This window comes from Falco biarmicus, chromosome 9, assembly GCF_023638135.1.
Source record: "Falco biarmicus isolate bFalBia1 chromosome 9, bFalBia1.pri, whole genome shotgun sequence".
NCBI lineage: Eukaryota > Metazoa > Chordata > Aves > Falconiformes > Falconidae > Falco > Falco biarmicus.
Window position 1 is genome coordinate 36,620,763 of NC_079296.1, and position 13,175 is coordinate 36,633,937.

A 13,175-nucleotide genomic window follows, 5' to 3' on the forward strand; every position below is an offset into this window, starting at 1 on the left:
TGGAGCCCTGGCTTTCTTCTCTACACCCATACCCATGTTCTTTGCACCTCTGTAATTTGGGGGATCTACACGGAAATATGAGTGTTAACGGACAGTGTTGTGGAGCAGTTTAGGCAAGCATTTTAGCCAGATTTCTTATGAAAACAGCCCATGTTGTTGTGTGTGCATACCTTTGCCTGTCTATCCGTGTGTACCTGCTACCGTTTTTTAATTCCTTGGCTGTGTTTAACTGGATTTGAGCCAAGGAGTAGTGATCTTGCAGGTGACCGCACCTAAAGCTTGCATGGGAATAGGTGTGGACACCCCAGCAGGTGCTGTGATGGAGGGCCCGTAGTACATTTGGGCTCCCAGCAGAGTTATTGCTGGATTTTTTCCCTCTGGGAGGAAGCATGTGTGCCTGCGTGCTGGTGTTGGGGAGGTTTGCTCATGAAAGCCTTGCCTTCACATGGCTCCATTTGATGCTGGCCCTGCTCTGAGAGAGAGGTGGGCCAGAGACTTCCAGAGATCACTTCCAACCTACCTGACCCTCCAATAACGGAGAAGACCTCATGCTTCCACCTTGCGCTGACCAGTTTGCAGCTGGAAGATTTTGGGACTTGCAGAGCAGGAAAACAAGCTCTTGCTGGCTCCCTGGTCCTTGCTGCAGCAGGGCTCCTGGCAGGGTGGCAGGCATCTCATGGCTAATGCTGGCTTAGCCCCAGTCTGGTCTGCTCCCAAGCAAGCACAGCTTATTTGGCAAATTATAGCAGTGTTTTGGCTGGGCTTGCGATGTGCTGCTTTTTTTCTTTCATCTGGAGAAATAAAGCCAAATTTTTAGCTTGCTAAATTCTCTTGGGGCTGTGGTGGCTGTGTCTCCACCAAGAAACTCTGATGTTTTGACCTGGGTTTTTGGGAGAGGGAGCAGGGAAAGGCTGAATGTGTGTGCACCCTACAGCAGCCTGGGTGACCCCAGGAGGATGGGGGTCAGCACCCACACGAGAATCCTCTGCGAGCCTGGGGTGAAGCACTGCTTGGGTCCCACCTTGAATGGTGACACCTGAGAGCATGCGTCCCAGCAGGGATGCAGGAGAGTGACCGGGTGGGGAGCTGGTGGGACCCCCACACCCATTGCCTCGGCACCCATGCTCTGCCCCCAGGCATCCAGTACACCAAATACGGCTGCCGACGGAAAAGTGACAACCGGATGGTGCATAGAAACTTCTGTGACAATGGCAAGAAGCCGAAGCCGATCCGGCGGCGCTGTAACATCCAGGAGTGCTCCCAGCCAGCGTAAGTCCTCCCCCGGCTGGCCCAAGGTGCTCTCATCCCCTCTATGGGGTATGTGGGGCTGTGTTGGGAGTGCACCAGCTGCTTCTCAGCGCGGGCATCACCTCGCAATGGCAGGCATCACCATGTGCATCTTTCCCCTTCCCGCAGCTGGGTGGCTGAGGAGTGGGGTGCCTGCAGCAGGTCCTGCGGCAAGCTGGGGGTGCAGGTGCGGGCGGTGCAGTGCGTGCAGCGCCTGCAGGATGGCACCAACCGCACCCTGCACACCAAGTACTGCCCTGGGCAGCGCCCTGAGACACGCCGGCCCTGCAGCCGCCTGCCCTGCCCTGCACAGTGGAGGACGGGCGCCTGGTCGGAGGTGAGCTAACTGGGGAGGAGGAGGACCCCCGGCTGCGTGGCAGTGTCGGGAGGAGGGAATAGGTGCTGGGTGTGAGGGCCAGGTGCTTACAGAGTAGGTTAGTCTCATAGGGATGGAGATAAGGGTACAAGAGCCAGTGATGGTTTGTGGGGAAAATCAAAATTAGACAAGGGATAGCATCCCTGTGCATCCTGGTGGAGAGTGAGGGCGGGGGGTTGCTGGAGATGGGTAGGGAGACTCCTTATTAGAAAGCAATATCCACCTGAGGAGTAGTCACCTGCAAGTACTTGCAAATACCCCACTGGGGTGGCTGCTGGGGCATGCCAGCTCCCCCCACCCCATCGCTGACTGTCTGTCTGGGCACAGTGCTCGGCGAGCTGCGGGGAAGGCGTCCAGCAGCGGCAGGTGGTGTGCAAAGGCAGCGAGAGTGGTGGGCGCTGCGAGGGTGACAAGCCGGAGGCTGTCCAGGGCTGCCATGTGGCCCTCTGCCCAGGTGAGAGGAAGAGGTGGCACTCGGGGGGGGGGGGGGGGGGGCACACACCAGCGGGGATCAACCTTCATGCACGCCTCCAGCTCATCTTGGCTTCAGGGGGATGCCAGCACAGGTCAGGTTGAACATCCCTGATGGTGCTGGCAGAGAAAGGGTTAAACACCAGCCAAAATACTGCACTTTTCTGTTCTTGGCCCTGATATTTGCTGTAGGTGGTGTTGGGTTTTCTGGCAGTTTGCAGATGCGGTGAGCTGAGGTATGATGGAATGGGCACCCTGGAGTTCGTTTTGGGTTTTTCTGGGTGGCTTAAGTGCTGGGCCAACCAGGTGCTCCCCAAGGGACCTTGTTTTTAAGGAGATCCCTTAAAACAAAAAATTTCCTCATTAAAATACTCCCCCTAAGATGTTTTGAGTGCTCCCAGCCTCCCATGGCAGCTGGGCATCATGGTGCTCTCTCTGCAGGGAAGGGCTCTGGCATCACGGCCAGCACCGATGCTGGTGACCATGGCACGCCCAAAGTGCAGCGAGTGCCCCAGGATGGGACCAAAAACCCTGTCAGCAAGATCTCCTCCAGTAAGTGTCCCTGCTTGGGTAAGGGTGACGTTTCCCGGGATAACCCTCCCGAGGGCTTCTGCCGCTCCCCATGGGAAACGCAGGCAGATGGGAGGGAGGATGCGCATCCAAGCAGTGGTTTTGGGGAGTTTTGCCTCCCACCGTTACACGCCTGATGCCTCTGCTGGCAAAGCCTGCCACTCGATTGCCATCTTGTGGAGTCCGGGATCTTGCAGTTGCCACTGCCTTTGGCTGGGCATCATGTTGCACTCCCTTTGCCTCCCAGATTTTATGCCCTTTCCTTTTAACCTTGAACTCTTTTCAGCCTGCCGTGTTTACCCATGCAGGGTGATAGCTTCTGGCTTTTGCCCCTTGCTTAAAGCAAGGGGTTGCTTACAGTGCTTCATAGCTGGTCGAGATGCATCAGGATCCTATTTAAGATGCTGGTTTGGAGCATCTGTTTCTGTGATTTTTATCTCCCATGCACTTGGGGGCTTTGTTTTCCAACTCCCTCAACCCCTTTCCTATACAAGCGTTTCCAAAATTGCTGCCCTGGGACAGAGAGCAATAGTAGGGGGGTGTCTTGTTGCCTTTGGGACTGTCGGAAAGGTGGAGGGGTGGGAGCTTAATGCTATCTTCATCATCTGTGCTGTCTGACACTGCTCTGTCCCTCTCCAGGGGAGCCTTGCCTTGGGGATAAGTCCATCTTCTGCCAGATGGAAGTCCTGGCTCGCTACTGCTCCATCCCTGGCTACAACAAGCTCTGCTGCGAATCCTGCAGCAAGAAGGCCTCCTCCACCACTAGTTTGCCCCCCCCCACCGGCCCCAGTGCTCTCCAGGGCACCGCTGCTCCCAGCTCCACCATCGCTGCCTGGGGGGAAACTGGTGGGGACCCCACCCCAGCACCTCGGGCCGAGCCAGCTGGTGGCAGAGGGATGCCTGACAGCGGTGCTTTCCCTGGGGGGCTGCCAGCCCCCAGCAAGCTGGGCAGGGGCCGGGCAGCCAGGTAACCCTCTTGGGACCACCTTGCCGTAGGGCAGGGGAAGCCTTTTGCCTCCCTCCCTCCCTCTCTCCCCTCCTCCCCCTCTTCTCCCCCACCCCCCAACTTCCAGTAATGGTTTTCGTGGGTGGCGTAGCCAGGTTTGGAAATGACTTGGCTCACCCAGAAATTCCTGGGAAAGCCACTTTTTTTCTCATGATCTCCCTCACCCTCCCCTGCTGTGGCATGTTTTTTTTGACAGTGCCACAGAAAAAAAGGTGAAAAGGAGCAAAAATAGTGACAGGAGCTTGGCTGCAGTTAGATGGGCCGCTTCCTCCCAAGGTGCTAAAAAGATTTGGGGGGAGGGGGCTTGAATGTTGATTTTTTTATTGCCCCTGTCCCAAGCAGCAACACAAGATGTGCTGGAGAGGGGGGTCCTGGCTCTGCAGTTCAGCCTAGCTGCTCAGAGCTTGAGGGTAGCAATGGGAGGATGCTGGGAATCTGGGGGGGGGCAAGGAACTGGAGGGAGGTGGTGGGGTGCGTTGGGGGAAGTGTCAGGGAATGCCCAGACTGCTGCCCTGGGCTGTCCCTGTTGGGGTAGAGAGTTTGGGAAACATGTCTGGGGGAAGATGGAGTGTGAAAACTATAGACCGGATTCTGTCCTGCATTGCAGGATAGGCAGGAGGAGGTCCAGGCAACCCTAACATGAGCAATAAGAACAAGATCAAAGACCAAAAATACATGTAAAAAATGCCTGTCACCTGGCGGTGACTTTTTAGCCAATGATGCCCTTGGCCAGCCTTGAGCTGATACCGATGCCTAGCCTCCCCGGGACCACTAGCCTGATCCCTGCACCCTTGTACCCAGTGCCTGTGGGGCATCAACATGTTTTGGAGGAAGATGGGGACATCTGGGAAGCCAGGAGTGGGTTTTAAGGGCAGTTATGACAAAAGGAGAGAGGCAGATTCATCTGTGTCTTTTTTTGTTGCATGGGAGGGGGTGAAAGGGGGATGATTAACGCTGTTAAAATATTGTGCCAAGTACTAAATGTATGCACAGCACTTTAGGAGCCTAGGGCTGCGTGCAGCTTGCTTGATGTCAGGCCTGCTCCAGGCACAGGGTCTGCCTTGAGGAGTTATAGTCCTCAAAACCTCCCCGGGGAGGGGTCAGGCAGCCTGCTGTGTCCCTGAGGGATGTCTCCAAGAGGTGTCCCCAGTGGGGCTGCCATGGTTTCGGTGCTTAGTGGTGTGCAGCCTTCCAGCTGAGGGCATCCAGCACCTCCAGGTGCGGTGGCAGGGGAAGGTGGGCTTCCATGGTGGATGAACGCTGGTAGGGAGGAGGTTCTGGGGACAGAGAGGTGGAATCAGGGGAAGGCAAGGCTTGCCAGGAAGACCAGTTTGGCATTGTAAAGTGGGATCTCTTGGGAGCACGTGAATGGGTGCGTGCACTGCAGCCTTGATGGTACTGCTTCCCTGGACATCTGAGGAGCAGGACGGGGCATCTCTAGGGGCAGTGTTTGGGAAGCTCTTCAGGTGCCTGGGGCTTGCTTGCAAGGCGGCCCGGAGTGCTTGGCATGTACTGGGAGGCTGCCAGGTTTAGGGCATGCTGCTATTTGAGCCTGGTGCTTTCAGTGCTGTTGGTGCTGGGGCAGAGCGCTGCATCAATAGCACTCGTGTGGCTGCAAGGCACTTGAGGTCAGAGCATCTCAGAGGAGCTCACATCAGTGCAGGCTTACCTCAGCCTTTGCTGGTCTGATGTGGATTGCAGCAGGGAGGAGGCTGAGGTACATGCTTTAATTGAAATGAATGGAGACCCTGTGCATTCCTGATGTTTTAAGCATTGGACTGCCTCTGCAGTGCTCCCCTGGAGCTATGCCACAGTACAAAAAGGGCTGAAGAGATGTTAAGACGGCAGCTTGTGCACCCTCCTGCGCCTGGAGCGCCTCTGAGTCAAGGCAGGATGAGCGCTTATCTAACTACTCTTAAAAGCATCTGAAGCTCCAGGTCCCCAGCCTCCTGGGTGCTGCCCTTTGGCATTAATTGGGCTTCACAAAAGGTGGAACAAAGCCCCACATCACTCTGAGCCAAGCAACCAGCACACCTTGTGGGAGCAGACAGACAGAGGGATGCCGATGAAATTCTGCAGCGGGGTGCCTGGATCTGAGGTGTGCAGGTATTGGAAACCACAGGATCAGTGAGATACTGCGTGTGTACCAGGGTGGGATTCATCCCTTGGACTGTTGATACCACTGCTGTGCCCCTTGCCGGCCTATCCACCAGCAGTGCTCTCCAGCTGGGAGTGCCAGCATTTATTGTGCCAAAGATAACACTTTGTTTACTCTTCAAGGCGCATCTCTCCCTGGAGGTGCAGGTGGGAGGGCTGGGGCTGGCACAGGGTGTGCCACAGTCTTCTCCTGCTGCTGGGACAGCCCTGGGCTGGCTCGGGGCAGGATGGAGCTTGTTTTGCCTTTCCCAGCCTGACGCAAGGCTTTTCTCCAGCGTTCAGCCCCCTGTCCCCTAGCATCGGAGGTGTTGAATAAAAGCAAAACCTTCCCCCCTCAGAAATGGGCTGTAATGTCTCCAGGACACAGCATATATGCATGCGTGCATGCCTTCTGATGCCTTCCTCTCAAAATCTTGGCTGTACCCCTCCTTCAGTGCTGTCCTGGGCATTAGTGCTTTATTGCATTAGGAATATTTGCAGTGGTTCCTTGCTATACCTCGGTGGAGAGCTGTGGCTGAGGGCTGGCCCAGCCCCCTTGCACCCCACAGCCAGGGTCCCCGGGTAGGCTTTGGGGCAGGGGGGCTGCGCTGCAGGTGCTAACCCCCCCCCTCTAGCTGAGAGAGGTGGGTGGGATTTAAAGCAGGGTGCGATAAAGCCCCCTCTGCCGCGTGCGGGTGCTCTGGGGTGGTGATGCTGCAGGGCTGGGACCCAGCACTGGGTATTTATTCCGAGTGAACGCAGGAAGCGCCTAAGGCAGGTTGACGTTGGGTTGCTTCTTGCTGCACAGATGCCATGGTGTGTGGAAAGCTGCGGCATGGGGATGGAGTGCCGCAATGTACCACCTCCCAGCAGGGATCTGGTCCTGTCTCCAGGAGGAGAGGGTGCTCCGGTCCCCCACACCCTCTTGCGCCAGGTGTACGCACCAAGTCATTCCTGTGATGTAACCTTGTCCAGTGTTACGATGATGTATAAAGTTTTGTACATACAAGATTCAGAGCTTTTTAACTTTTAATATTTATTAATTTTTTTGGGTTCTTTTTTTTTTTTTGGAACTCTAACATAATGTAAAATAAATAAATCCACATCAAGATCTCATTCTGTTGATTTATTTGGAGGGTTGGGTGTGTGAGGGGGAAAATATGAGTGTGACCTGTGTGTAGTTGGTGACATGGATTTCACACAGCGAGCTACCAGCTCTTTAATTTATTTCAGCCCAGCCCCTCTTTATCAGCTAGTTTCACATAACTGTTTTGTGGTTATTCCCCCCTACCTTAAATAAGATGAAGACCCAGCAAACCCCACAGGTAAAAATTCCAAGCACCCTGCCACGGCTGCAGGAACATTTCATGACACCCAGCTGCTCAGTTTCACTCTTGCAAGGCTTGTTTCTAGCTGTGGTTGGCAGCGGCTTTATGGCACAGTGTGCTTGTTCCGAAGGTGCAGGGTCACCGGACTGGCTATCCCTGCTGCTGCAGAGAGCTGTGGGTGTGGGATGGCCGGTGATCTCCTGAGGATCATCTGAGGACAAAACCCACCAGGGGTTTTATCATGCTGCAGGTTTGCAGTGACAAGCTCCCCTGGAGGCATGTTCCTGGAGGGCTTGATGCTGCATTATGAGGTCCTGGGGCTGAGCCTGACCTTCCTGCTGCCTGCCTCCACTAGCTGTTTTCTCACTTGCCTTGCCGCCCTCTCTCGTGTTGCAATACCCAAAGTCGATTGAACTGGTGGTGAAAAGCACATTTCTGACCCCTTGGGACATGGTTTTAGTGCCATATGCCTGCTCCGGCTGTGCCTGCCACTGTTAGCATAGCAGGAGAAAAACCTCTATGTATATACATCTGTACACACACAAATACATACCTTAGCTATCGCAAAAATAAAGATGTGTTACTGGTTCAGGCTAAAAAGAGCCCCTGAGCTTGCACTGATGACTGATGCCACGATCAGGTAATAAATAAAGAGTGAAGAAATTGGGGCAGGGCTGAAGTTGCAGAACAAACTGCACTGTGGGCAGCGATGCCTGACATCAGGTTGCGTTTTGACAGCCACCCCCTTCCCTTGTGCATGGCAAGGAGGAGCAATGCCAAACACCCACTACCATTGCTGCTCGTGGATGAGGTCTGGGCAAGGGTTTTCAGGCAACCCCTAATGCAAGGCTTGGTGCTGCCTTGGTCGCCCCAGCTTGCAGATGCTCTGCTCTGTCCCTGAAGCAAGGGCACAGTGCTGGGTCAAGAGCATCCTCCGTGCTCAGTGGGTGGGTGCACAGTCTTGCCCCGTTGCTGGTGGCTGCAGCTCCTCAGCCATAGTGGCAATGAGCAGGGGCAGGAACGAGTTTCCAGCTCAGGCTGTCCCCGTTGTTCTCAGGCAGACTCTGTCCTCCCACCGCTCAGGGACACGTGGTGGCAGAGAGGTGCTGGCAGAGGTGTTTGATGAAGTCTGCTTGGGACTGCGGCAGGACACGGTTAATGACAGACGCAGGGATCCAGCCCTTTGGGACAGAAAACACCCCAGATTTGGTTCCACTGGGTCAAAGAGAGTTGGGGTGCCCATCCCGGGGAGGAGGGTGCATTTGCACACCGGGACGCATACCCCTTGCTGTCTCACCCAAGTAACACGGTGGCACTTGCCTTCAGGTCCATGCTCAGGAGCCAGGTGAAGTGGGTACAGCTGGGGTCCCCTGCCAGCGGCTGCAGGACGATGCAGCTCAGCCGGGACTCAGCCCTGTGGTGGGCAGTGAAGCAGGCAGTTAGGGTCCACCCCAGGGGGGAAACAACGAGTGTAAGGAGATCCCAGAGCAAACACAAGAGGAGCGTGTGCCTCCCTTGCCATGCCCAGTGCAAACATTCATGGCTATAGCAGTGGTCTCCCCCCTGCAGTGACACGATACCCAGTGATGGTCGTTTGTGGAGGGGACTTTACCTGATGCAGCCTTCCTGCAAAGGCAGTGGCTCGATGTGGGTGGCGGTGCCCACCAGGTAGATGGCTGTCTCCCTCTTGCCACGGTGCCGCACACTGATGAAGTCCCGCTGGCCCACCAGGTTGCCTGGGCTGGGAGCAGTGACTTCGTGTGTCACCAGTGTGTCCGCCCCGACACGCTGCAGCACCTACCAGAACAAGGAGCACCACAGGCATTATTAGGCTTTTCGTGACTGCCCCTCCAGGGACATCCCTGCCACCCCCTTACTCCTGTCCAGGGGACGTTAATCCACCTTGGGGACAGCAGTGTGGGGTGGCAGCATGAGCAGAAGCAGCAGCAAAGCAGGGGCTTGGGACTTGCATCTGGTGATAATTAAGTCCCAATCCCCTGCAGACTACTAAGGGGGAAAGCTGGTAATTTTTGCAGCCTTTTTTATCTGGGATGGGACTCTCCCTGTGTTGTTTCTTTTTCTGAAGGGGCAGGGAAGTGGTAGCAATAAATAAGCAGAGGCTGGGTAGCATCTGAGCCAGCCCAGGTGAGGTAGGGGAGACTTTCTGAGGCCAGCAGCTTGCTTAGGGATGTGCTGTGATATGGGAGCTGAGAAATAAGGCAGAATACTCAAAAGAAGCCCAAGACAGCACATAAGCTTCCTGGGCGTGCCCCTGCAGTGTGATATGTTTGGTTTTGCCTCTTTTTTTTTGACCTGTCTGATTCCCCTGGACAGCTTCTCCCTGACATTAAAGTCAGAGCAATGTCAGAGTCCCACAGTGTGGAAAAACCTCTGTGAATAGGCACCATACAGAAAAGAGAGCTTGGAAGTGACACATTTCTCAACGCCACATCAGTAAAGCACATCTTGTCTCCCTGGGGTGATATCCTGCTCTTGCAGAAGTGAGGAATTAGCTTTAATCCTTCAGCAATCTTAAAAACCTTGATAAATATGAGGTCTTGGATGCTAGCAACCCTGGCAATGCATCTTGGACCGTCTGTGTGTGATGGCATCGCTGGCTGCCAGTCCTTCCCCACCTTACCTTCACCTGGCTGAGGGTTGGGTTCCACTGAGGCATTTGCTCAATCCTCTCGAAGAGCTCCTGGTGCAGCTGTGCCACTGGCACGGCCAGGATCACCTCTGCCCGAAACACCTTGCCCAGCCCAGGAAGGGCGGTGCTGGACACGGCAGCTCCAGAGTCCTGGGAGAGCAGAGAGCCTGTATCAACCCCAAATGCCCCGAGTCATCAGCTGCATGCTGAAATGTCTTGCTAATAAATTATCCCAGTCCTCTTTTTAATCACCGCTTGGTTTACAGGCAAAAACCGTTATATTTAAATCATGCCGCTATGATTGCTTTTTTTCTTAAGCTCCTTCCTAGCTAAACAATTCAGCAAACAGCTTAATGAACAAACACTGTAAATAACAACAAAGTCACAATCTGTTGGGTTTTTCTGCAGAAATACTCCTGGCTTTCCCCAGGAAGACGATTATCTGAGTTTCCCCTTCCAAGCTTTTTCCTGCTGTCTATTTACTTTGCAGATTTGCTTGTGAATGTTTTTAATGAAGGCTTGCTTGGAAGCCCTCTTTGCTGTGCATGCTTTTGCATGGCATATCTCCTGTGCCCATGGTGTGCCTTCAAGCAGGAGAAATAAGAAAAGCATGTCTCCCCTCCCCTGGCTCATTTCTCCTCCCGAGAGCTTTTGTGGCATAAAGCAGTAAGGCAAGAGGTGGCTGGGCTTTACCAGCATCATTTCTGCCTGCCAGCTGGTGTGCTGCTGCAGGATGCTCAGCGCTCGCTTCAGGGCTGTTTCTCCCTGGGTGATGTAGGAGAGGTCCACACTGGGGAACCGGCTGGTGCTGATGTCTCCAGCAGGCTCGGGGCAGGTGGCTGCAGGAGCAAGGCAGAGCAATGTGAAAAGCTCCCCCCCCCCAGCTTTACCTGTGCACATGGCTGTGAGTACAGAAGTGCACACAGACCTGGAGCAGAGGGTTTTGCTGACCTGAAGTCTTGGCTTTTACCACGCAGCTGGTTCCCTCTTGGGCTGGGGGACAGCCTACTGCAGAAACCCTTGCCCTCAGGAGCATCCCTGGCATTCATTCACTGAGTCTGTACTGACTACTTGGAAAGCTTTTTGAAATTGCTTTCCAAATCAATTCCCAGTAACACCGTGGTACAAATTGCATGTTGCTTGGGTATTACTAACACTGCATAGGCAACCTTTGGACCAAGCCACACTTCAAAAAAGCCAGATGAATTTGCGAATTTTCAAGTCTTTGGGTAAGCGATGGAAATAGGGACACAGCAGACATGCAAGAAAACACAATAAGTTCCTGTAACCTCTGCTAGAAGCTTTGGCTGCCGGTGCAGCGAACCAATGCAATTTACCTTCCCAGAATCTCAGGGTCTCCTTGCTAACCCCGCTTGCCGTCAGTATGAGGAATGCTTTTAAGTTACCAGAGAGCTGGAGACCAGCCCAGGAATGAGAAGGTAATTAACTCTGTCTCTCAAAATATAAGTCAAATCATATGGAGAGGGTGCATTTTAATACTCATCCCTCCACCATGTGTTGCAAGGGGTTGTGAGCAGGGCTAGGAAATATGGTATCCAACCACCCGGGCTGAGCTTACCCGTCTCCTTCCCCTTCAGCCTCTGAACATAATGAGGAATTTTGGAAGGCAGGCGATGGGATCCTCTTACCACCAGCCCTCTCACATCCTTCTGTATTGCTGCAGCGGCTGTTATCTTCAAGCCTAGGGGAGAGACATGCAGGCTTTGGTGAGCACAGAGCATGCTAGGGAGATGCTGTGGTGCCCTGGGTCTCTGCTGGAAGTTCATTTGCAGCTAAGACCAAGACTACCCTGTATGTGATATAACGCGAGAGGAAAATCAATGCTACTTTTCTGCCTTTTTTTCCCCGAGGTTGGAGGGGAGGCGAGTGGTGCTTACCGGGCAGGCGGCGGAGGTGATCATGGGCAATGCCACAGCAGAGCTTGATGGTGGCCCGCAGCATGGCGCAGGAGCAGGGCTGCCTCTGGGAGCACGCTACAGCCCGGCACGTCTTTATAACCAGCCTGAAGGACAGCACCTGATGATAGGACCACGCTGCCAGATAGCAACTGGGAATAAGGAGTACTCAAGGACAAGGCAAGCGAGAGGAGGGGCTGGAGGGAAAGGCCATGCTTCCCTCTGAATGAGCCGTCCCTGCCTTTTTTCCTGCCCTTTGCAGGCAGCTATGAATGAACGTGTCCCCAAGGCATGGCTGGGATGGGACACTTTAGTGGTCCCCAGTGCCACTTTATCGAGGACTGTGGTGGCAAACCCAAGCCAGCAAAGGCAACTGGTGGCACTTGCACAGGCACAGCATGGAGGATGGAGTGGGAGATGAGGGCAATGTGGGTTTGCTCTTGGGGAGTGTGGAAGCTGCTGTTAAATCCATACTTGCAGAAAATGGTGCTTCTTCCTGTAAAAATTTCATGGAAGTTAAGATGGTAATTGCTGCTGTTGTAACTCCTCAAGTAATGCCTTTTTTTCCTCTTTCCTACTTTATTCTCTCCTAATCATCCCCCGCAGACCTCTGTTGCTTATGGTGATCTACATTTTTGGCATGAAGTTATTCAGTCCTTCCCCTTGTTTTTTTTTAAAGGTTAAACACAAAACCTACTAGGTCACTCTCTAAAATACAGCCATACTGTACTCCTCTGCCCCTTGGCAATACCTGCTTTTTCAAGTGCTTTGAAAACCCTGCTTGATTTTTACCATGGAAAGGCTCTTCCACCCATATGTAGCCAATGGGTCGGGTGCTTCTCTTTTACACAGCATCACTGCCGCTCACTTTAACTTCAGTCTTTGAGGCTGCCACAGTCAAAATATTTGGGCAAAGAGGCCAGAAGGGCTTTGGGGCTTTAAAGGGATAGGAGAGACTTCAAGACTTGCAGTCTGTTTTGGTTGCAGTCAGCATGTTTCTTGCTTGGATGGGGACAGTCCTTCCACAGCTGCTGTGCAAGCACTGCAGGTTCTGGCACTGCCTGTTCCCTGGCAGCCCTGGGGCTGTCACAGCGGTGATGGGGACAGTCTGATGAATCTATGCAGTACTGCATGTTGGTTTGAAAAGTGTATTATTTGGAGTGGAGTAGCAAGACAGATGCCTGTGGATGTTTTTTGGGCATGGCAGCATAGCCATGGTTGCAGAGTAATTGATTAAGTAGGAAAAGCAGCAGTAGGAAATTCACATTTTCACCCTAAGCTGACGGAGTTGAATATAGTTATTTTCTCTTTCTAACTGATGGTGCTGGGTCCCTTTGGGTGCGTGCTCGCTCCCAGGAGCAGCCACTCACCAATGGGGTGACCTTTGCAGCCTGCCTGGCATCCCCGCAGCTGAGGAAAGCAGCGGCCCCTGCCA

General features: G+C 53.8%; 2 protein-coding genes across 5 annotated transcripts in view; one reads left to right on the forward strand and one right to left on the reverse strand.

The window, feature by feature from the left end:
- Positions 1-6,962, forward strand: part of ADAMTS14 (ADAM metallopeptidase with thrombospondin type 1 motif 14) — a 39,441-nt gene extending 32,479 nt beyond the window's left edge. For all 4 annotated transcript variants that reach the window (XM_056352211.1, XM_056352212.1, XM_056352213.1 and 1 more), the window contains exons 18-22: positions 1,137-1,269; positions 1,417-1,624; positions 1,991-2,117; positions 2,576-2,686; positions 3,344-6,962. In XM_056352211.1, the coding sequence (XP_056208186.1) occupies positions 1,137-1,269; positions 1,417-1,624; positions 1,991-2,117; positions 2,576-2,686; positions 3,344-3,675 (911 nt within the window). In that variant the 3' untranslated portion in view covers positions 3,676-6,962. The remainder of the gene's footprint in view (positions 1-1,136; positions 1,270-1,416; positions 1,625-1,990; positions 2,118-2,575; positions 2,687-3,343) is intronic.
- Positions 6,963-8,253: 1,291 nt separating this feature from the next.
- On the reverse strand, positions 8,254-11,786 carry LOC130155389 (steroidogenic acute regulatory protein, mitochondrial-like). The gene is made up of 7 exons (XM_056352556.1): positions 11,723-11,786; positions 11,404-11,526; positions 10,518-10,663; positions 9,816-9,974; positions 8,787-8,971; positions 8,495-8,588; positions 8,254-8,355 (listed from the first exon to the last, which is right to left on the reverse strand). The coding sequence occupies exons 1-7, from the start codon at positions 11,784-11,786 to the stop codon at positions 8,254-8,256; spliced, it is 873 nt and encodes a 290-aa protein (XP_056208531.1).
- Positions 11,787-13,175: the final 1,389 nt, after the last annotated feature.